The 22,755-nt window shown below is 31.9% G+C and overlaps 1 protein-coding gene across 1 annotated transcript in view; it reads left to right on the forward strand.

Annotated features, from left to right (window-relative positions):
- Mical (Molecule interacting with CasL) overlaps nucleotides 1–22,755 on the forward strand; it is a 78,295-nt gene that overhangs the window by 50,473 nt on the left and 5,067 nt on the right. The window contains exons 2-27 of the mRNA XM_077445742.1: nucleotides 3,539–3,594; nucleotides 3,678–3,884; nucleotides 3,962–4,138; nucleotides 4,211–4,460; nucleotides 4,538–4,725; nucleotides 4,807–4,977; nucleotides 5,295–5,691; nucleotides 5,787–5,987; nucleotides 6,086–6,307; nucleotides 6,392–6,525; nucleotides 6,615–6,693; nucleotides 6,772–6,890; nucleotides 7,078–7,314; nucleotides 7,664–7,927; nucleotides 8,007–8,237; nucleotides 8,317–8,474; nucleotides 8,565–8,761; nucleotides 8,837–8,975; nucleotides 9,059–9,153; nucleotides 9,582–9,671; nucleotides 9,775–9,890; nucleotides 16,386–19,556; nucleotides 20,070–20,102; nucleotides 21,204–21,312; nucleotides 21,385–21,454; nucleotides 22,418–22,689. Coding sequence (XP_077301868.1) covers nucleotides 3,699–3,884; nucleotides 3,962–4,138; nucleotides 4,211–4,460; nucleotides 4,538–4,725; nucleotides 4,807–4,977; nucleotides 5,295–5,691; nucleotides 5,787–5,987; nucleotides 6,086–6,307; nucleotides 6,392–6,525; nucleotides 6,615–6,693; nucleotides 6,772–6,890; nucleotides 7,078–7,314; nucleotides 7,664–7,927; nucleotides 8,007–8,237; nucleotides 8,317–8,474; nucleotides 8,565–8,761; nucleotides 8,837–8,975; nucleotides 9,059–9,153; nucleotides 9,582–9,671; nucleotides 9,775–9,890; nucleotides 16,386–19,556; nucleotides 20,070–20,102; nucleotides 21,204–21,312; nucleotides 21,385–21,454; nucleotides 22,418–22,689 — 7,306 coding nt within the window. The 5' untranslated portion in view covers nucleotides 3,539–3,594; nucleotides 3,678–3,698. The remainder of the gene's footprint in view (nucleotides 1–3,538; nucleotides 3,595–3,677; nucleotides 3,885–3,961; nucleotides 4,139–4,210; nucleotides 4,461–4,537; nucleotides 4,726–4,806; nucleotides 4,978–5,294; nucleotides 5,692–5,786; nucleotides 5,988–6,085; nucleotides 6,308–6,391; nucleotides 6,526–6,614; nucleotides 6,694–6,771; nucleotides 6,891–7,077; nucleotides 7,315–7,663; nucleotides 7,928–8,006; nucleotides 8,238–8,316; nucleotides 8,475–8,564; nucleotides 8,762–8,836; nucleotides 8,976–9,058; nucleotides 9,154–9,581; nucleotides 9,672–9,774; nucleotides 9,891–16,385; nucleotides 19,557–20,069; nucleotides 20,103–21,203; nucleotides 21,313–21,384; nucleotides 21,455–22,417; nucleotides 22,690–22,755) is intronic.

Below are 22,755 nucleotides of genomic sequence, written 5' to 3' on the forward strand. Positions count from 1 at the left end.
ATTCCGATTCATTCAAGAGCATACTAGTAAGCTATCTTCAAATTGACTCAACAGGCGTGGCAGGAAACTTTTAGCTGTCAAAACCTTTGACATGTCAAAATGCCAAGCATTTAAAATTGAAATCTTATGGAAACCACATTACAACGTTGCTATAATTTCGCTAATATTAAAAATATTTCAACCAAAATGCACGAATTTCAATCTCACCATAATAGATCCACAACCACGATTAAACAAAAAAGCAAGAAAAACGAGATTGAGGAAATCATTTTTTTTTCAATCTTTGGCAATATGTAATTAATTTCATTAAAATAACTCAATAAACTGGAAAAAAAGAAAGGGAATACTACTTTATAAAAGGAAGGATTTTAAATGTAATTGGTTGATTTTACGCTTTTTACAAAGTTTATTTTATCATTCTTGTAATATCTGTGCCCGGGGGGGGGGGGGATAAAATTAAAATGTCCCAGTTTGTACATATATCAATAAATTTGGCAGCTCTACCTAAGGGCGAAAACACACCGAGTGAACACGTACATGGTACGTGTTATTTTTAGATACTTTTAAACGTGCGAAAAAAACGCAGCACCCCTAGGCCATATACATGGTACACAGTCCCAAAAATCACCCCCAGAATGTTTTCGGTGATATTTTATCCTTGCATTTACCTTTGCTTGACAGTGATCGACAACAGTGAATCCCATATTTGAAGAAATATGTGCACTCTGCACCCGAATTCGTTTTGGGGAACACCCACAGTCACAGCGTGGAGCATAGGACGTGACGTTCCATACCACTCAGTGTGTTTTCGACCTAAAACTGGCCAGATTGGTTTGTTGAAATATTAGGGAAGATTTATTAGGCGACACGTCGTGTTGTTGAATGTGGAACTACACCAACGTGTGATTCAAATTCATTTTCAGCATTAGTATGGGTTTTCGCGTTTCGTTTTCTTAGCTAACGGTCATTGGAGGGGATCTTTCTCAATTTTAGGCAGATCAAAGATATGACGTAAGACTGATTAATTCGTAGTTGTTTTGTACTTACTATGTATGGATCTTTCATGAGATAAAGGCAAAGTTCTAGTAGAGTAGTACATATAAATGTATATAACCACAGAACGGTGGCTCTCAACCGTATCGTACATTGAAAATTACTGTAATTTGTCGAATATTAAATTTCTTTACGGGTTCGCTCTGTCTGATACCCTCGTTACACATGGCCTAGTAACTTTTGTCGCAAGTATAAGTATACTCTACAATTTCTTCTAGCGAAATGATCTCGTTAGTTAGAATCTTGTTTAACCTTTTGAAATTGCAATAAGGGAGTTTCAGTACGTGTACTGAAAGTAAACATGTCGTTATGTTTACTCATCTGTTCTGGTTTTATTTTTATACCAAGCGTTTCCTGATCGTTAGTTGTGTTTGTACTATACATATTTATACGTACAGCTTGCTTATATTTATGTACTGGACTACTGGTCGACCTCCCCAAAGAGTGATGCCATTCATTCTCATCCAAATTTAGATTTTTCACACTTTCACGGCATAGTATTCTCGTGTCTTCACATTGACGATGACGTCACAGCTCGAAAATTAATCCACATTGCCCGTGGTCTCGGATTTATCGATTTTATTCATAGATGCTGGTGTAAATCGGCTTGTGTAGTTCGACCATTATTTGACTGGGTGACGGCTACAATCCGGAATTCTCGACAGAACGACACATGTTTGTATGTATGTATGTATGTATGTACTACGATGCTGATGCTTTTGAAAGAATGAAAATAAAAAGTTATCGTGGTAGATCGATTTGTCGTTCGGCAGACAACTAGTGTGTTCTAGGTAGTAAGTAGCTCTTTCCAGAACTCAAACTTTTAAGCAGCAATTGAGATTCTCAAATTTGTATTTTTTTTTAAATTCTCAGCTTAATTTGGGCGATTGAAAAAAAGCTACGATACAGTAAACAAATCGTTGTGACATTTTATACGTTACAATCGTTTAAGGTTTTAGGTATCTAGCTATCATTTTCCGAAACATTTTTACTTTATACATAGTAACAATAAACGAACTTTTGTGATAATGCGGAAATTCAAACTCGATATTTTGACTGATTCGAACTCAGAATCGATCACTTATCACGTTTTCATGGTCTAGAAAAAATGTGTGTGTATGTTTTTTGGGGATTTTTTGAACACCGTTAGTCTTATCGAACTGAAACTTGGTATCGGTTACTGAAATGCTAATCGATACGACGTAATTTTTTTCAAATTTTTAAATTGACCGTAAATGGTACCTCCCCTTATAGGTGTCCTCTTTTTTTTTAAGTTTTTGGATTCAATTATCTCTCAAACCGCTCACCGAATCAGACTGAAACTTTTTTACATATAATAGAAATGATAAATTCTATGCACTAATATTTTTTTAATATTTTAACCTCAACCGAAAGTAGTACTTTAATCTAGATATTCGAGGTATTTTCAGAAATCTTTCAGTGTATTGAACTGAAATTTCAAATCAAGAAGTAAAAAAAATCTCGAGTTCGAATTTTCGCATGATCACAAAACTTCATCTATTGTTACTACGTACATAGATAAAGTAAAAATAGTGATTATCCGTCAACTGGAAATTTATTCTTGTTCGATTTTTCTTCCACTATTTTTTCGACCCTTTGAACATTTGTGCTCTTCACGAAAAAATTCCAGTATAATCTTTGAATCCAAATTAGTTAATATTATTAATTGTTAGAAAATTATTATCATATACAACGTGTAAAACTTACATACAAGTAAGTACAAGCCGCGAACTAGCTAAATGATATAAATCTATTATAATAACGTGCGAAATTTATTTGCCTCATGTATAATGAACGATTGATTATAAACAAGTCTAGCATACATTATATTTAAGAAATTATAATTGGATTATAAGTTCACGCGCATGCGCAGAAGGCGTTGCGCCTGTCGCAGATATAGTACCTGCAAATAGCCAATAATTCGCAGATATAGTACCTGCAAATAGCCACAAATAAATAATAAATAATTTAGTGATGGTAACGTAAGTACAATATAAATCAACGACAATGTGCTCATAGTGCGTTAAAATTTGCGTTGGTTGTCTACACGACAGTTGAAAGTAATTGATCAAATTAGACTTTTGACAATTGATCATTTTAATAAATGATGACTTTGAAAATAGGACATTGTTAATTTTTCTCAAGCGGTGCTTTGAATGTTGACCCCGTTGTGGCTTATTTGGTTCAACCAGTTGAAACTATTGTGGTTTCTTTTACTTATGATTTTATTTTGTCGCTTATGAATATAAACATGACCACAAAATTAGCGCAGTTATTCATTTTCTATCATGGTATAATGATTTGTTAATGATATAAAAAATGCGGGTTTTTTTAATAAGCCATAATTTTATTTTTGCGGTTTCCACATGACTACTTATAAAAGTATCTATATAACACTATGTATAATAACGTATGTTGGAAGCATTTGTGCTTTTTAATAACATTACTTTTTTTTTCTTTGCAGGGCCATCAATTTCAATGCCATGCTGATCCCATCTTGAGTGTTTCTGTTGCCTAACTGTAATATTTTGTATATTCTATTTAAAACGTATAATTCAATCAATGTTGATAGATTTTTATTAAAAGGAACTTTTTTTTTTCAGATCTTTTTGTTATAAAAATAGATGGATGGCAACATGGATGTCAAAATGCCCGTCACGGGGCCGAATGAAGAAGCCTTGGCTGTACAAATTTTTGAAAATTTTTGTGCAGCCTCCACTATGGGCAAAATATTAGGTTTATTTAGAGACATGTGCCGAATATTAAAATTAAAGCCGACTGTAATGCCCGAATTTTATACAAAACTTAAGGTATGTTTTTTTTTTACATTTTTTTCAATCGATGTGAGAATTTAATATTGATTTATGTTGCGGTTCATTTTTTTTAGCAAAAATTGTCAAAATCATGGAGAGCTCAAGCTATTTTTAAGAAACTTGATGTACGCTCTAATTTTAAAGTTTATAACCGTGGCCGAACTTGTGCTAATTGTAAAATATTGATTATCGGAGGTGGTCCTTGTGGCTTAAGAACCGCTATTGATGCTCAGCTCTTAGGTGCAAAAGTTGTAAGTGAAATGTTGCATTGAATGGCCCTTTTATAGTATTATAAATAATTCATTTTTCTATCGTTATATTAGGTTGTTATTGAAAAACGCGACCGCATGACTCGGAATAATATCATCCATTTGTGGCCGTTTGTTATACAAGACCTCAGAAATTTAGCAGCCAAGAAGTTTTTCGGAAAGTTTTGCGCTGGGTCAATCGATCACATCAGTATCAGACAACTTCAGTTTATTTTGTTGAAAGTGGCGTTAATATTAGGCGTTGAACTGCACGAGGGTGTCGGTTTTGAAGGCATTTTGGAACCTAGAGATACTGGAACAGAAAGTGAGTGGATATGATTTACTTTGGTATACTTATTTGGTTGTTTTTTGTGAAGTATTTAGTATTAATTTAATTTAAAGGATTCGGTTGGAGAGCTTCCGTTACACCAGCTGATCACCCCGTTTCTAACTATGAATTTGATGTACTGATGGCGGCCGATGGAAAGAGGAACACCTTGCAAGGCTTCAAAAGAAAGGAATTTCGTGGTAAATTAGCAATAGCTATTACTGCCAATTTTATAAATAAACACACGAAAGAGGAAGCAGCTGTAAGTAAACGAATTCATTGTTTTTTGAAAACTTTGAAGATGATTATCGCTTATGTAAGCATTGTTTTTATTTTATCTTAGGTTCCTGAAATAAGTGGTACTGCATTTATTTTTAAACAAAAATTTTTTCTCGACTTAAATAAACAATTCTACATAGACTTGGAAAATTTGGTTTACTACAAAGGAGAAACGCATTATTTTGTCATGACTGCAAAGAAACAAAGTTTACTGCAAAGAAATGTTTTATTGAAGGTAATTAATATATTATTCACTTACAGATAAAAATTTAATTTAGCTATGCTTATTGAATCTCTAAAATGCGAAACTTAAAATGTATTTATTGTTATTGAGAAAATTGAATTTTATTTTTTTTTGTTTTGTGCGAAATTGTTATTTTTCATTAATATTTGCATACTTGATTTATGTACCTTGCGCTATTGTATTTGCAGCGATAAAATTAAATTATATTCGATTTTTGCGATGCTTGATTTAAATGTGTTTAGTGTAAAAATGATTTTACATTATTCAATTAACATTTGAATTTAGTTATATATTGAATTATTTACTAGGACTATTCTGAAACAACCAGTCTACTATCGAGAGAGAACATAAATTATGCTGCTCTCAGGGAATATGCTTTGGATGCTGCCGCCTATGCGACAAATTTTCAATTGCCAAAATTGGAATTTGCCGTTAATCATTATGGACAACCCGACGTTGCCGTATTTGATTTCACATCAATGTTTGCTGCCGAAAATGCTAGTCGAGCTGTTGAAAAACTCGGTTACAAATTGTTGATCTGTCTTGTGGGAGACGGCCTGTTGGAGCCATTTTGGCCGACAGGCTCGGGATGCGCTCGAGGTTTTTTGTCAGCACTTGACGCCTGTTGGGCAGTACGATCATGGTCTTTGGGTATACATCCTTTGGGTATCATCGCAGAAAGAGAATCTATTTACCGATTATTAGGTAAATTCTCCCGACTCTTTCCCATGTAACATTTCTATATCAATATTTGAAACAGATAGTTACAAGTTACTAAAATGAAAATGTAAATCTTTTAGCTCAAACTACCCCCCAGAATGTGGCACCAGATTTTTCTCACTATACTGTAGATCCGGCCACTCGTTACCGAACTTTAAACAAGAGTGCTGTTCTTCCTCATCAAGTTCTCAGCTTTTTCGACACAGACGATCCATCATCCAAACAAAATATTAATCTATTAGAATTGACACCGCAAGTTCACACCAAGAAAAGAAAAAGAGGTAAGCATATAAATAATGCTTGTACTTGTGTTTGAGTATAAAATTTTATATTAATGTAGTATATTCGTGCTTGTTTACTTATCTTATTTACTCTTTAGATTCCCAAGTACATCCTGAAACTCTGTTGGCTTGGCTTAGGAAACAAGTTACTATTTTTAATTTAGAAATCGATAATCTTATGACGCCTTTTAAAAATGGACTCATTTTGTGTGCAGTACTTCATAGATATCGCCCAGATTTGATTGATTTTACAACACTAGATGTAAATAATTCAAGCGGAAATTTAAAACTAGCTTTCAGTATTTTGGAGAAAGAATACAGTGAGTTATGATATAAATATTTAGAATTTACATACATATATATGAAAAATTATGATTTGAATAACATAAAAACAATTATTTCAGGCATCCCTCAAATAACGAATTTAGAAGAAATTGAAAAAGTCGATAATGCAGAAAGAATTGTCATTATTATTTATCTATCGCAAATTTATCATCTATTCAGAGGTGAAATACCCTTTATTCGTCATTCAAAAACGGTAAAATTATTGCTTTTGTTTATTTATTTTTTGTATCAGCGTAGCCATATCGTTTTTTCTGTATCGTAATAATAACATTTTATATTTAGGGATCTCCCGAACCCGATAAGAAAAGAAGTATTACACCTAGAACTTCTACTAACAAAGAACCGACTTCAGTTAATCCAGGTTGGTTTAAAAACCATTTACCCTATGTGACTTGATCTATGTTTATTTCTGGTGTAAAAATTGTAATTTTTATTACAGAGTCGAATCCTCGACCCATCTCTCAAACACTCCACAGGACATCCGATTCGGAAAATGTTAGTAGCCAGAAAAAAACGCGGAAACGACGGAGTTCTGCTCGCTACCATGGACAAACCATCGTTAGTATGACTTGATTATTTTATAGAATAGATCCATGTAGATTTATCTACATACATCATTACAGATTAATACACCCCGAGGATCTTAAAAAAAGTCCAGTGAATTTTAGTTTTTGCCATTGTTATGTAATATATTTTTTATAATTTTTCGTGAAATATTTATTTATTATTGTGAATGAAATAATAGGCTGAACGTATGAAAAAGTTACGGGAAAAGAAGCATCAAGAAGAACAAAAGAAAAAAGACATTGCTAAATCATGTCTATTGGCCAGATTAGAGGCGAAAAGCTTAAAAATGCTGGAATCAAATGCAATACCACTACAGTCTTTCCGTGTTGATGATGATTATAATATATCATCATATAGGCAGACTGCGCCTGAATTTAAATCACGCGTAAAAGATTTGGAGAAATTATTGTATCCTGTAAGGGTTTAATCAAATTGAATTTTGAGTAGCCAGTTATTGTATCCTATATTGTTGTTTTTAAAAAAAGAATTAACAAATTTAAGCCTGCTTTGTGGACTTGCTTTAGATGTGTTAAAAAGTGTTTTTATTGTAAGAAATGTAAACACTTCAATCAGTATACTAAAATTTAGGTCTTCAAATTAATCATAATACGAATGAATATGTACAAAGTTACTACAAATTGAGTTGATATTGGATTTATTAATCTGCATGACAGCATGTGATTTTTGTGTATTTTATGTGATTAAAAATACAAACTGTCGCTTCATCAAGTCAGTGTTTTTATATTTGGCAATTATGGTTTTAGGATGCTGAACGTTCTGCACAACCTGCTCAAAGAACTGCTCAAATTATAGAATTTTCTTCAAGAATCAAAACAATGGAAGATCAAATAATGGACGGAAATTCGGCAAATGCTACAAAGAAGCCCCGTGATCTTTTACGAGCAATTGGAAAAATTGAAACTTCAGATTGGAACTTCAAACAAATTGAAGACAAAATTCAAGAAAATCAATTAGGTAGACCACCAGCTCATGGAAAAGAAAAAGTACCAAAATGGAATATGGAACAGGTTTGTTGGATAATTATCGTGTAGACTATAAATTCTACCTAATTAATATTTGGTGTTTTCTATTATTTTAATATTTTAGTTTTTGGCACGTCAGACGAAGATTGTTGGACATGCTGTTGAGCAGCAAGAAACGGGTGATGGCAAATTTCACGAAATTGATTCTTCATTAAAACAATTGGACAGACAGCTGAAAGAAGGAAATATTTTGGAAACTGGTGAAAGGGGAAAGAATAAAGTCGCCAGTTTAGCCGGTCAGTTTACAAAGAAAAAATATAATGAAGAAGAACAGCCAATACTCAAAGTAATCAATGTATGAGATGAATACATTAAAATATTTAATTGCTTTTGATTTCCTGCGATAAAAAATAATTATATATATATTTTTTTAGAATTCAAAACCAGTTAAATTAATACATGGTAAATTAGATATATGTCATGCTTGTAAGAAGAAAGTTTATTTAATGGAAAAAATTTGTCCCGAGGATAATTTAACTTTTCATAAAAGCTGTTTTAAATGCCATTACTGTTCTTTGACGCTAAAAGTGGGGTAAGTTGTCAAAAATTAAATGCACATGTATGTATGGTATGTATTCAGAAATGTTCTATAAAAATAAAATAATAAATTTTTAACCTCCAGTTCGTACTCGTATGACCGTGATGGAAAATTTGGATTTAATTTCTTCTGTCAACATCATTTCGGTATGGTAGGAAGAGTTTCGAAAACAGTTCCTGGGGTGATACCCAAAGTACCATCCAAAGATCAGAAAGACCATGCAGAAGTACCACGTACTTTGGCCTTAGATAAAAAATCATCTGCACAGGCTTTGATTAGAGGTAATTTTGATTTTAAAGTTCATATTAAATTTTTATCACTTAGCTTTTTTAAATATAATGCATGCAATTTCTTAGATGAAACCCCTGAACGAATTGAATTAGAAAATCAAGCTCTCGATATTACTCTTTTAGAAGAACCATGTGATGAAATGGACGAAGAAGAATGGAGTGATATTAATTTCGGAAATTCGTTTATAGTCGAGAATGAATCAAGGTTTTTTTATATACACATTGTTATATTTTACAAGTAAGTAGTGTTCAAATATGGTACTAATACTAGATTTTTATATATTTTAGTGAAAACGGTGATGGGGAGGAAAGTTCATCTGACGATGAATATTCAGAAGCTTTAGACGATGAACGAGATGAATCAGATGATGACATAGTGTCTGGTCCGTACTGAAATACTTAATTAAATTTCTAGTTGATTTAATAATAAATCAGGGATGACGTAACGTTTGAATTCGTTACGTTATACTAACACTATTCAATTTTTTTTTGTAATGTTATAATTATTATTTTTTATTATCATTAAAACAAGTTAAAAATATGTTATAAAATTTAGCTTTACTTTCCCATTATGAGAGAAATAGCTATGCAACTATATTCGGAACCTACATGTGTGTATGTATGTATATAATACATAGAAAACCAAAAAATAAATTCACATACGATAATGATATATGAAAATCAAAATACAATGCGCTGTTGTTTAAATCAAATTAATTTATTAGTATTATAACGTTATCGGGTATCGTTACGTTACGTTTGCATCCCTTTTATAAACAGAACTTATAGCAATGCTATATAACGTTTTCAGGTGATTCTCAAGGCTCCGATGTTGGTTCAGATGGTGAATTTTCGGTTGAAAGTAGTGATCAGTTTAGCTACCATGAATATTCAAGTGGTGGTATTATTTTTTTTATATTCATTATATTATTTTTTAATTATGAAGGTGATTTAATATTCAATATTTTGTTAATATTAATGGTAAATTATATTTTTTTGCACAGATGAAGATGGTGGCTCAGGAACAGAAGAATCTGAACAACGTGTGGCAAGAGAGCAAAGACGCCAAGAAGTAGCTATTCGACCACCCCCACTAACCAGCTCTCCTACTGATACTGAGGTTACTTCTTCAAATATCATTGATATAAAACAATGTCATTCATTAAATGTTGATTTTAAAACATCAGTTAGTGATAATGTTCCTAATATTAATAACATTTGCATCGACAATTGTTCCTCTGAAAATCTTGTGAGAGAATCCTTAAGTACTAGATTTGTAGCACCTGACGAAAAAGAAAATCATTTTGAAAATTCAAATATAGAGAAATGGGAAATGACCTTATTAAGCGATAGTGATTCTGATGTTGATAGTGACGCTTTTGATTCTTGTGATGATACATTAAATTTCGACGATATGATGTTTCTCTTAGAACAAAATGTGAATTCACTAAATTCTGTTGCATCTGCACATGACAATATTAATATTGAGAAACAGAAAAATTTAACTGCTCTTGATATTCAGTCCAAAGTCAAAGGTGAAAATTGCAAAAAAATTATACCACTCAAAGAAAAGAAGAAGAGATTGCAAAATTCAAGTAGAATTCTAAAAGATGAAGAAAAATTGAAAAGTCATATGAAATATTTTCCTCCAAGTAAATTGAAAAATTCTGAAAATAAGCTTTCTCTTCAACCATGTCGAACTTTATCGAAAATAGCCATTGAAAAATATTTTCCGCAAGTTGCATCTTCGAAAACAGAAGATTCGCTATGTTTGTTATCCTCCGAAAATCTTCCCCAAATCCAAAAAGACTCTCCAAACAAGAATGATCCGTCAAAAATACAAGTCATCTCTCTTCAAAATACTACCAAGGAGGTGAAAAAGGTTTCGTTTGATGACAGCATTCCATCAGAAGAAACAATTTCTTCTTTAAAAGAAATTGAAATCGATGAAATTGTCGATCAGACATCATTTTTCGGTCTGAGTTCGACTGTGAATTGTTTCACATTACCTGACAAATATTTTCCCAAAAATATTAATCAACCTTCAATGACATTTGATCTTCAATCAATAGAAGAAATAACTTTCATAGATAAATATGATAATTGTAAAGAGGATAACCAAAACACGCTAAGTGATGAAATTCAATCAGATTTAGATCTGTTTGACGAATTGGCATCTTCTATCGATGTATCTTTACTCGAAGAGATAAATATTTTCGGTAATGATTTTGTTAAATTAAATCTGAGCAATGAAACATTAATAAATGACAATGAATACAATAATCAATGTGATTATAGAAATAACGAAAATATGCAAAACGGTTCAATTTCACCATTAAATAATAAAGAAAATGAATACTTTTCTATAGCATTTGAGGAACTTATAAGTTGTTTACCCGAAGATTTAACTGATTCCGATCAAATAGATGTGAATAAGTTGTTGTCTCGGTTAAAACATAAACGAAATAGTGAACGCGTTGAAACTGAGCAATTAACCAATTCGCTCATTGAAGATTTCAAAGATACTAATGAAGTCACACTTGAAACTAATGGTGAATTAGTCTCTACGAATAGCGGAAATAATGTATTGTATGATGATTTGACAGATTCAACTCGTCAGGCAGATCAACTTCTTGAAATCAATCCTTCGGTGCCATTGTTCAACGGAGAAATTGTAAAGATATATCGTGAATCTGACCAACTAATTGAAATATTAGAAGAAATTTTAAATAACTGTCTGGGATATGCAGTTAACTTAGATGAAAATGATATTTCTTATATTGAATCCTCATTATCAGAAGTTTTAACTGAATTAGATAAAATCGAGGCTGAATCTTCATATTTGTTACATGATGACAATATCTATAACTTATCATTGGAATCTGAACAACTTTATGATTCGGTATTGAAAAATTTCACATTGAAAGATGATGGTTTCACAATTGATGATTTGATATCAGAAGGTAAACAAATTGAATGTGAAGATTCTAATGATTCATTGTATGAAAGCTTGATAGATTTTGAACAAAACATTGTAATAAATTTAACACACAATGAAGAAATCAGTAATCTTTCAATTGTAAATAAAGATTCATTATCGATTAGCGAAGAATCCGATATTCATTCTGATCATAATTCTATTATCGATAAATATATAGAATTTCCACCATGTGACATTCAAATCAATAATCCCTTAGTTGACCTCCAACAATCTCTGCTGTCTAAAAACGTTACTAATGTTTTTGAAGTAAAAGATTTACCAGAAAATGTAGAAATTGAGAATTCTTCCCCTACGATCGGAGAATCTAATGATTCATTTTCTGAAAAAATACATACTATCAATACCATAGAATTATTGCCTATATCGTATATTGTAAAAAGTGAAAGTTTTCCAGCTGAACAAAATTCAGAATCAGATGATCCATTCGAAAATTTAATTCCTATCAATGTGTCTTCTAGTAATATGACAATCAACGACATTTCAGTTGAACCACAGTCTCTGTTGCCAGAAAATAGTGTAAATACGATTGAAGTAAATAATTTGATAGTAGAAAATAAGGAAAGAGAAAGTTATTCTTTGGAAAGTGAAGAATCTGATGTTTCCGAGTCCGAAGATTTAATCGCTATTGAAATACCCCTATCAAGTAGTATCGTTAACAGCAAAATTGTAGTTGAATCTCAGTTTCTGGTGTCAGAAAATACAATAACCACAATTGGAATGAATAATTTGATATTAGAAAATAAGGAAATTGAAATGTCTTCTTCAGAATGTGAAGAATCTGATGTCTCCGAGTCCGAAGATTTGATTTATATTGAAATACCCCCATCGAGTATTATCGAAAGCAATACCACTATAGTTGAACCTCAGTCTTTGTTGTCAGTAAATACCATAAATACAATTGGTTTCAGTGATTCGATAGGGAAAAATGAGGAATCTGAATATTCTTCTTCAGAATGTGAGGAATCTGATGATTCTTTATCTGAAAATTCGATTGCCATTGAAATACCTTCACCAAGTAGCACCATTTTAATTGATCCACAGTCTTTGATATTAGAAAATAAACAAAATATGGCTGAAATCAATAATTTGGTATTGGAAAATAAAGAAAGTGAAAACTCTTCTTTGGAAAGTGAAGAATCTGAAGTTTCCGAGTCTGAAGATTTGATCACTTCAAGTAGTATTGATAATAACAGAATTATGGTTGAATCTCAGTCTTTGTTGTCAGAAAATTCAATAAATATAATTGGGGTAAATAATTTGATTTTGGAAAGTAAGGAAAATGAAATCTCTCCTTCAGAATGTGAAGAATCTGATGTTTCCGAATGTGAAGATTTGATCGCTATTGAAATGCCCTCTTCAAGTAGTATTGATAATAACAAAATTATGGTTAAATCTCAGTCTTTGGTGTCCGAAAATTCAATAAATACAATTGGAGTGAATAATTTGATATTGAAAAATAAGGAAATTGAAATGTCTTCTTCAGAATGTGAAGAATCTGATGTCTCCGAGTCCGAAGATTTGATTTATATTGAAATACCCCCATCGAGTATTATCGAAAGCAATACCACTATAGTTGAACCTCAGTCTTTGTTGTCAGTAAATACCATAAATACAATTGGTTTCAGTGATTCGATAGGGAAAAATGAGGAATCTGAATATTCTTCTTCAGAATGTGAGGAATCTGATGATTCTTTATCTGAAAATTCGATTGCCATTGAAATACCTTCACCAAGTAGCACCATTTTAATTGATCCACAGTCTTTGATATTAGAAAATAAACAAAATATGGCTGAAATCAATAATTTGGTATTGGAAAATAAAGAAATCGAAAACTCTTCTTTGGAAAGTGAAGAATCTGAAGTTTCCGAGTCTGAAGATTTGATCACTTCAAGTAGTATCGATAATAACAAAATTATGGTTGAATCTCAGTCTTTGGTGTCAGAAAATTCAATAAATACAATTGGGGTAAATAATTTCATATTGGAAAGTAAGGAAAGTGAAATCTCTTCTTCAGAATGTGAAGAATCTGATGTTTCGGAGTCTGAAAATTTGATTCCTATTGAAATGCCCTCATCGAATGATATTGACATCAAATTTCTTGAACCACATTGTCCTATGTTGCCAAATAATACTGGAGTACATAATTTGACTTTGAAGAGAGAAGTAAATGAAATTCATTTTCTTCAAAATTCAGAATCTGATGATTCGTTAGCAGAAAATGATTTTGATCAAAATATTGTTGCTGTGAAAGATTTAGTTTCTCCATCAGATAATATATCCAATTGTATTACTATAAATAAAGAGAGAGAAAACTTTTTTTCGGAATCTGATGTTTCATTGAAACATTCAATACACTCTGATAAACTTGAAATTAGAGATTTCGTATCTCCATCAAATGATATAGAATTAAAAAAACTGTCAAATAATTTTGAACAACCCATAAAACTTGAAAATCCAATGAGTGCAACTGGCGTAAATGATTTAATATTGGAAAATAGTGGCCGTGAAAATTTTTCTATTGAACGTGAAGATTTTGACGATTTATTGGCTGAAAAATTTAAATATTCCGATGATGATGCATTTACAGAATCTAAAAATTTGGAATATCCATTCAATGCTTATAACATGAGCAGTTTTTCTATTGAATCTGAATACCTCAATCCTTCACAAAATAAATTCAAAATGGATTCAAAACAAAGTGCAGTTTTACCGAGTGATTCTCAATCTTTGACCAATGAATTACTGAATGATTCAAACAATGCACCAGTCCTAAGTAATAAAGAAAACACTACGAATAATGCTAATTCGATGACAGATAACAATGTAGCAAACTCAACCTTGAATTTTAATGATGATTCGAATCATACAACTGATTCAGTGCCTGATGTCTGTTACAATTCTGCTGCACTTGATTGCATCCCATGTTCTCTTATTAATACTTCCATTAATGATACGTCAGAATTGAATAATTGCACATCTTCCGACGAGAAAAATACTAAATTGCATGATGATGAAACAATCGATTCAGAGTCGGAAATAATAGATCAAAAAGAAAATGTGATGAACGGTAGCGAAAAATCTGAAACAACAATGTATTTAAAACGAAATAATAGTAACTCTTCTAATAGTTCTTCAGAATTAACTGATGAATGCAGTAATAACAACCTTTCTCCAAAGATGGACGCTTCCAAAAGTTTCAATAGTGTATTTGATAATATTGTTTGTGAATCTGAAATTCCGAATGAAATCTTTTCTCATATGCACGTGCATGAAAATGAGAACTTATTAACTGATGATCAACAATATAAGATTGAAATTGACAATCTTACTTTGATGAATGACGAAAATATTTTGCTTTCAGATAAAATAAATAACAATGACATCTCTGAATTTGATAGTTCTAGTATTAATAATATACCTCACACTGATCACGTCGAATTAGAATCACCGTCTGTAAATAAAATACTGAATCAAACGATCTCAAACCAATTTGATGTCGAAGAATGCAACTCTGAAAGCACTACACACTCCATCACATCTTCATCATCGGAAGACGTTCACGTTAGCAATGGACAATTGACAGAAAGCGAAGATAGTGAGGCTGGCATGCATCGAGAATTTACAATGAATACAAATACTAAAGATGTTAATATCTGTAATGAAATCGTATCGCAGTTTGATCATTCACAAGCACCTGTAGTGCCCATCAGATTGAAAAAATTAAGAAAATCACCAAGCCTCACACCCCCTCAAAAACCTCAAAGAAACAAAAAGAAGAATCGACATTGAGAGCAAACATTATTACTCAACTATCACAATTCAGTAAAATAAATAATTTACTTTAGAGTAATGTGTTATGTTGTATACGCTTTATGGCTACTTATTCATATTCTTAATATGTATGCAACTATGTATGTATATTTTATATATACATTGGAAAATTTTTTCGCTCGCGTCACAGTTTTAATGTTTGAAGATAAATTTATTTTAGGATAAGTCGAATACATAATTAATTTTCCATAATTTCTCTATGATGGATGATGATTGGCGGTAGCAACGGACATGTAAGGTAATTTCCTTTTGATCAGAAGTGAATTTGTTAATAATTGAGTGTGCGTGCTAACCAAACATGTCCGTTGTATACTTTTGGATGTGATGTAATTAATTAAAAATAACTTATGATGAGCATGTGATTTTTTTTAGGTATTTTTTTTGTATATTAATATTTAGAAATAAATTATTTTGTTTGAATTAAACATATTCCAACTGCTTACATTTATTCCGTAACATGCTTGATTTATTGAACAGTTGTGCTTATTACGTCAAACTGCTAAAACCAAAATGCATTCGATGAAATTGATTTTGCCAGACTGTTTAATTGTATCGTTGTTTCATTGCTTTATTGAACACACAGGTTTTGCGTTTTGGATATTTTTTTTAGAAATTTCAATAAACGCCATCGTCAAGTCATCATCACCAAGTTTTCGATAACAATCTAAACTACATTTCATATTTCATTTAGAATAAAATCAACATTAATTGACAACTTATGTTTTTTTTTGGTAAAATATTGAATTGAATAGAAAATAATGAGCCAATTTTCTTTTTTATTAGGTGGCATCTGACGAAGAATCCAGCTCCGAAACATCGGCAGCTGCGAATTCCGCAACTGAAGTGTCAACTGACAGTGAATTCGCACATGACGATCCTACCCCAACTCGCGAATTGCCTTTGATCACATTCAACGATAAGCTTGTGTGTAAAATTCGCGGCAATTACATGAAGCATGACAACAAAAAGTTCCAGTTACCAGATGGTATATCGAAAACAAAAAAGAAAAATTTCAAAGTTGCTCCGTTGAAAGACAACAAAACTAACGATCTCACTAAAGTTCATGTCAAGACAAAGTTTATCGTCAATGGTAACACAGAAAAGAAAGAAAAGGAAAGCCCTGGTATTCATTTGGAACTTAAGAATTTGGTACCCGTTGAAACGAAAGTACCCATAGCCCATCCGCTCACAGGTGCTTATCTTTTGAATAGAACACAAAGTACAAGCGGTATTGCTACTAAGCGTGCTTTGGAATTAAAAAAGAAATATCTTTTAAGTCCTCAAACTAGCATTGGACTTCAAAAATCAGATTCTGCATCTCAGCTTGATACTAAATTGAAAAACTTTCACAGCAATATATCAGAGTGTCAAAAATTATTAAATCCAGCGGCAGATATTAGTCCTTCAATGCAAGCATTTTTAGAAAATTCCTCTAAACGCAATGGTGGTTTACTTTCACCAACTAATATGAACCTTTTACCGATGAATAATTTTGATATGAATTTAAAACAAAGGATCCCATCATTTAATTTCACGTTTAACAAAAATAGCAACAATAATAGCTATGTTTGTGATACGAAATTAGAAACTGCTACCACAGAAAGCAATACTGATGATACTGTACTTTCAACTCTAAATACCGATAAAAATAACTCAAATATTGATAATCCCAATTTAAATTCAAATGTCGATAATCCTCTACCAGCAATGAAAGAAATGAAAATTGATGATAAAGAAGCAGTTGTTGAGGACAGCACTACAAAATATGTCCAAAGTCAGAGTCCATTATTAGAAACTTCTATAATGGTGCCAAATATTCCATGGAAGAAAACAAAGAATGATGAGCTCTCTGGTACTGATATGGAATCTGACTCTTTATTGAGCACAGATTCTTCAAGTGAAGATCATTCTAGTAAAGACGGAGGACAAGAGAGTATAGCTATACCGCGTGTAGAAATCAGAAAGCCGTGCGGTGAAGTTATGCAATTGGATAGTTTGATGATTGTAGATGGTAAATATATTGGTTCTCAAGGATCAGAAGACGAAAATCCAGAGCCCCTTCCAAATACACGGACCTTAAACAACAATGAAATAATCGAAACTGTCAATACCCAAATCAAAAGTGAAAATTTAAAACCTGTAACCCCCGAAGAGGCGTTGAAATCTGATGGCCATGCCAGTCCTAATTCTGATTCTGGGAATGATATAACAGCTTTCTTCACCGATAACGAAGCTTTAGATTGGGCTGTGGATGGTTCATCAATTGACATAGAATGCAACACTAATGTTAATGACCAACGTAATAATCGTAAACAATTGGGTATTGATAATTCATGGGATTTGTTACGCAGCGAACATGTTTGTGGCAAAGGAACTTCTGATAATAAAAAGCTTGATTCGTCACCTTCAAATATTCTTGATTACGATCACTCTGATATTGATTTTATGGACAATGGGTCAGAGGAAAGCTTGATTGAAAATCTAACATCATCCAAAAATAGAGAATTGCTTGTGAATAGAGGTTTTGTAGAATTTGTAGAAATTGGTATGGATAATTCGGTTGTTAATACAAGCAAGCCTCAAATAATTGAAGTTGTTAATCGTCATTGCGACTCGCCTGTAAATGATAGATCGATGGATTTCATAGAACAAGGAGCTTGTGTTTTAAATAATGATACTTACTTAAATAATATTTTGAAAGTTAATGCAGATGAACCTTCAAACACCTATGAAAATATAGATAATAATGAAAATAACCAATTTATTTTAAAGAAGAACATTGATTTAGAATGCTCTGATCTCGATATTGCACCGCCGATTGTAATCGAAATGATTGCAACAACGTCCGAAGAAAAAAGTAAGGAAGTTTCAGATAATACAGAAATATTGTATCAAAACTCTCAAAATTATGAAATTTCATTACCTATGAACAACGAAATCGAAACGAATACTGAAAGTATAAGTCTGAAGCATAATATCGGTGATGATACATCCAAGAGTGTATCGGAATCTGCCGATTCGAGTTTACATAAAAAATCGTGTAATTCACCCAAAACATCTCGAAAGCTAGAAGAAATATCCAAAGAAAAAGTTAAGCAAAAAGACGTCATCCACCAAATGGTCATGGATAGAATGTCTAAATCTTCTATCACCTCTGAAAAACGAATGAATAGAAGATCTAGAAGTTCCATAAATCCAGAGACATTTGGAAAAAGATTTGCCGTAGCTGCCACAGATAATGGTCAAACAAAAGGTGAACCCATTTCCACTGCCGACCAAAACAAACACACCTTTGGGATAGATAACAAACACGACCAACTACGCACGTCCGATATTAAATTGAAACCATTGAATGACGAAAATGCAGATAGGAAGAATATGCTGAATTTATATTTGGAAAATTTAAACTCTTCATTTCCGACACCAAATGGAAAATCTAAAATAAAATACCCCAGCAACTCGGAAGCATTTTCGTTGCCGGATTTACCACAAGCTGTTCGGCAAGAGTGTGGCACCGCAAACAAACAGCCAAAGAACTTCAACACCAACTTGACTACGTCCAATTTCAAAGACGTCCTCGACAGACCAGCGCTACCTAAGGAAAATTTTGATTTACCAGTGTGTCATCCGACAGGAATTGTTCCCGGATTTCGACAGCTATCCTTAGATGACTGCTCTGGAAAATTGGTCCAACATGTGAAATCTTTGAGAAAAACTGATACATGCTCTAACAACGATATGGCAAATACTCAATCTGTTTCATACAACAACCTGTATTTGAGTGAATATAGTTCTGAACATTTGAATAAGAAGAATAAAAACAGAGACAGTGAGAGAAGAAAAAGTATTGTCAAAACTGTATCAGATTTTTTCAAACGCCGTGACTCTACCGGACAGCTCACCATCTTCGGAGAAAAGAAGAACCGATTGAAAAGGGACAAATACAAATCTAAGGTAATACCATTTTATTATCATTAGACATTTCGTTATAATCCCTCGACAAGTTCAAAATAAATAAACATTTGTATAAAGCTAATTTATCAATACTATTTTATGGACAGTGATCACTATTTAAATTTTTATTTTGCTGTATACATTTTTATCTATTATTTTACAAATTTCACAGTAAATGTATGCTGGAATGTGCACATTTGCCCATGCACAGACATCGGTAAGTGTGCATTGACAAAGAAAAACTATCAATAGAAATGGAGTAGCAGTTCACTTCAATTCAGATTAAACACATGTCTTTTTTATCGTTTTTTTTTACATTTACTGAAGTTTATCATTTATTTAATTTGGTGGTAAATGTGTATAGTTGTTCCTATGTATTTACATGCATACATTTTCTGTGATATGATCAATAAAAATACATCATAAATGGTATGCGGAAAGCTTTTGAAGATTTATCGACACGCAAATGTACTGAAAATATCCTAATTTTAATAATTGCTCTTTTATTTTCAGTCCTGCTATAATTTGGATTATTCTGACAAACCAGTAAGAAATGAATTTTTGCTTAGCATGATTATTTTCGTATGTGTGTGCTGTGCTTTACATATATCGTCGTTGTAATTGTCTTGTATTTTAGCATCAAAGTTGTGTTGGCGGTCAACGACTCGATTTAATTTTGTTACAGTTTGATTTCAAAGATGTCAATTTATCTCTCCGTTTATATGCGTCTGTCTGTATTTGTTTTGTGTTAAATTATTTTCCGAGGCACATTTTTGATCATCTTATTTAATTTTTTATTCACTCACTGCTTGAAATTTGATTTAGATACTTCTCGCTCCTTTCTCTACAGTAAAACTTCAAACTCCACAACAGATCAAAACTACCAAGTGAATGTAATATTTATGTGTTCCTACTGTGTATCTATTGTATTATATCAGGTGTAAAATATATGAAATATTGGCCGTAGATTTTTTAAATGTCAGTTATATAAAATGAATAACCGCTATAGCTCAATATTTGAGCGATTGTTCTCCAGTTGAGTGGTTTTTGGTTCAAATCCAAATCGTTTATCATTGAGTGCAAGATCTAGATGGTTTAAAAATCTACCATCTGCTGTTAGAGTTTGTTTATTAATAGTCGTAGAGACAGTTTTATGCAAAATTAGCATCACTAAAAATCCAACTATCCCACCCAAACCATAATCCATTCCCACTTCTTATCTTTTCCATTCCAAAAGACAACAGAAAACCATTAGATATAAAAACATTTTTCAAGGCAACTTCACTACATTGAAAATAGTACAAATGTTTGACATGATGAAGTTTGCTACCCTTCAAATCGAGTATCCTAATTTACTATATCCGTGTCAGTAAAAGATGTTGATTGTCTTTGCAAAAAATATAGAACATTTTACAAGGCATATTGATATGCTTCTGAGTCAATTTTGTTAAGATGATTTTTTCATATAATCGATATTTAAAAGTCCAAAGCCAATATTCGAGCTTGTATTTACTCCTGGTACAAACGTATCTCTGCATGATGTGCTAATGTATTTTCATTGTTATTTGTTTAGACTTCCAATGTGTAACTTGAATGTAAAATTGCTGGCATATTTTTACAATGCTCATTTAATATGTTCATTTACAGGAGCAGTGTCATTTAGAGGGAGCTGCGGCAACTGTAAATCCAAATTCTGAAGAAGAAGCATCTCCACCACCAATACCTCCATTACCTACGAATATCGGCCAATTTTCAGGTATTGTATTGTATAATTCAAGGTTCAATTTGAGGAGTTCATAAAAAATTTAAAGTTTCAATTGTCAAACAGGTGAGGCTGAGAAACATATGGAGGCTTCTGCGGTGCAGCCGGAAAGCACATGTCTCCTCGCTTCTGAAAGGTATTGTGTTATTTAATATTGCAATAAATGTGAATGCATAATTCCAGTTGGCAAATATAAAATATCCATTTTTCGAAAAAGCATACGGAGAACGCTTCTATAGAATTGTCAATCGGAATCAAGCTACCTTTCTGATTGATGATTAAATTTTAGTGAGGGTATGAATAACAAACAATATCACTGTTTGCTACATGTCACACATACATAATCACTTGTGCCATCAATCAGTTTGTGGTTTGAATCCTAATTTCCAGGTTTCATGTAGAATTTAGGTATAAAATGTAACTTAATCCAATTAAAATTAATTAATTTCTTAATGTTTGGAAAATAGATCTAGTATTTTTATTGCTTTTTTTTCCTGCCAATATATTTATAGTAAAATGATATATAATTTTTATGATCTGGAAACAAAAGCTTTGCATTTATTTTATAGATATACTAGTTAGTAAATTTTATATATTTAATGGCTTTTTGTAATAATATTCAGCAAGTGTTTAGTTTTAAGTTAAATAATTTCATATTAAGAAGAGTGCATGTTTGTTGTCATCATGAGCATGTTCATCATTTAATTGATTGTCCTTCAATTGTAAAATGTCATATTTTCATTTTACACATCAATGCTAACCCACACTCTTGTGAATTGTGTGCTTTATGTGATACTTCTGAGCTATCTGTTATTTATCTGTCAATTCAAATTTAACATTAACTTAAAATGAAAATCAAACTAGCGTCAATTTGACTACATTTTATTTTGCCAGGCTTCAAGATTAAATTTACATCAAAATTTAAAGTTAGTTATTTCTCTAGTCTACGTGTAAGACTGTGAATGATATTTTTAATTGACTTTATATACTAACATACTTGGGGTTTTTTTAGCGTTGGACAATTTAAATATGGCCTGTGAGACCATAAAATATATATTTTTAATATTATTTTTCAATTTTGTTATATTTTTTTAAATAGACACAAAAGAATAAAGAAAATTCGGTGCAATATAAAAGTGCTAGAGACGAAAGAGTCAGAAATTATGGAACAATATGAAGAGTTGCTCACGTCTATTAAAAAAAGAAACTTGCATTCAAATAGACACGTCATGTTGCGCTTGACAAATTTAAAACGACAGTTGCGGATGTTACAATTCCAACATCAGGTGGAAAATTTCTTAGTCGAAGATCTCCTTCTCGAAGATAAATATTACGAGTTACGACTTAAATTGACAAAACCTATGCAATCAAGTATGTAGCTTTTATTCCTTTATTGTAGATAGTAATACTTAGAACATTTTAAAAAGCAACACTACG

The sequence above is a fragment of the Arctopsyche grandis genome, chromosome 2, assembly GCF_051622035.1.
Source record: "Arctopsyche grandis isolate Sample6627 chromosome 2, ASM5162203v2, whole genome shotgun sequence".
Taxonomy (NCBI): Eukaryota; Metazoa; Arthropoda; class Insecta; order Trichoptera; family Hydropsychidae; genus Arctopsyche; species Arctopsyche grandis.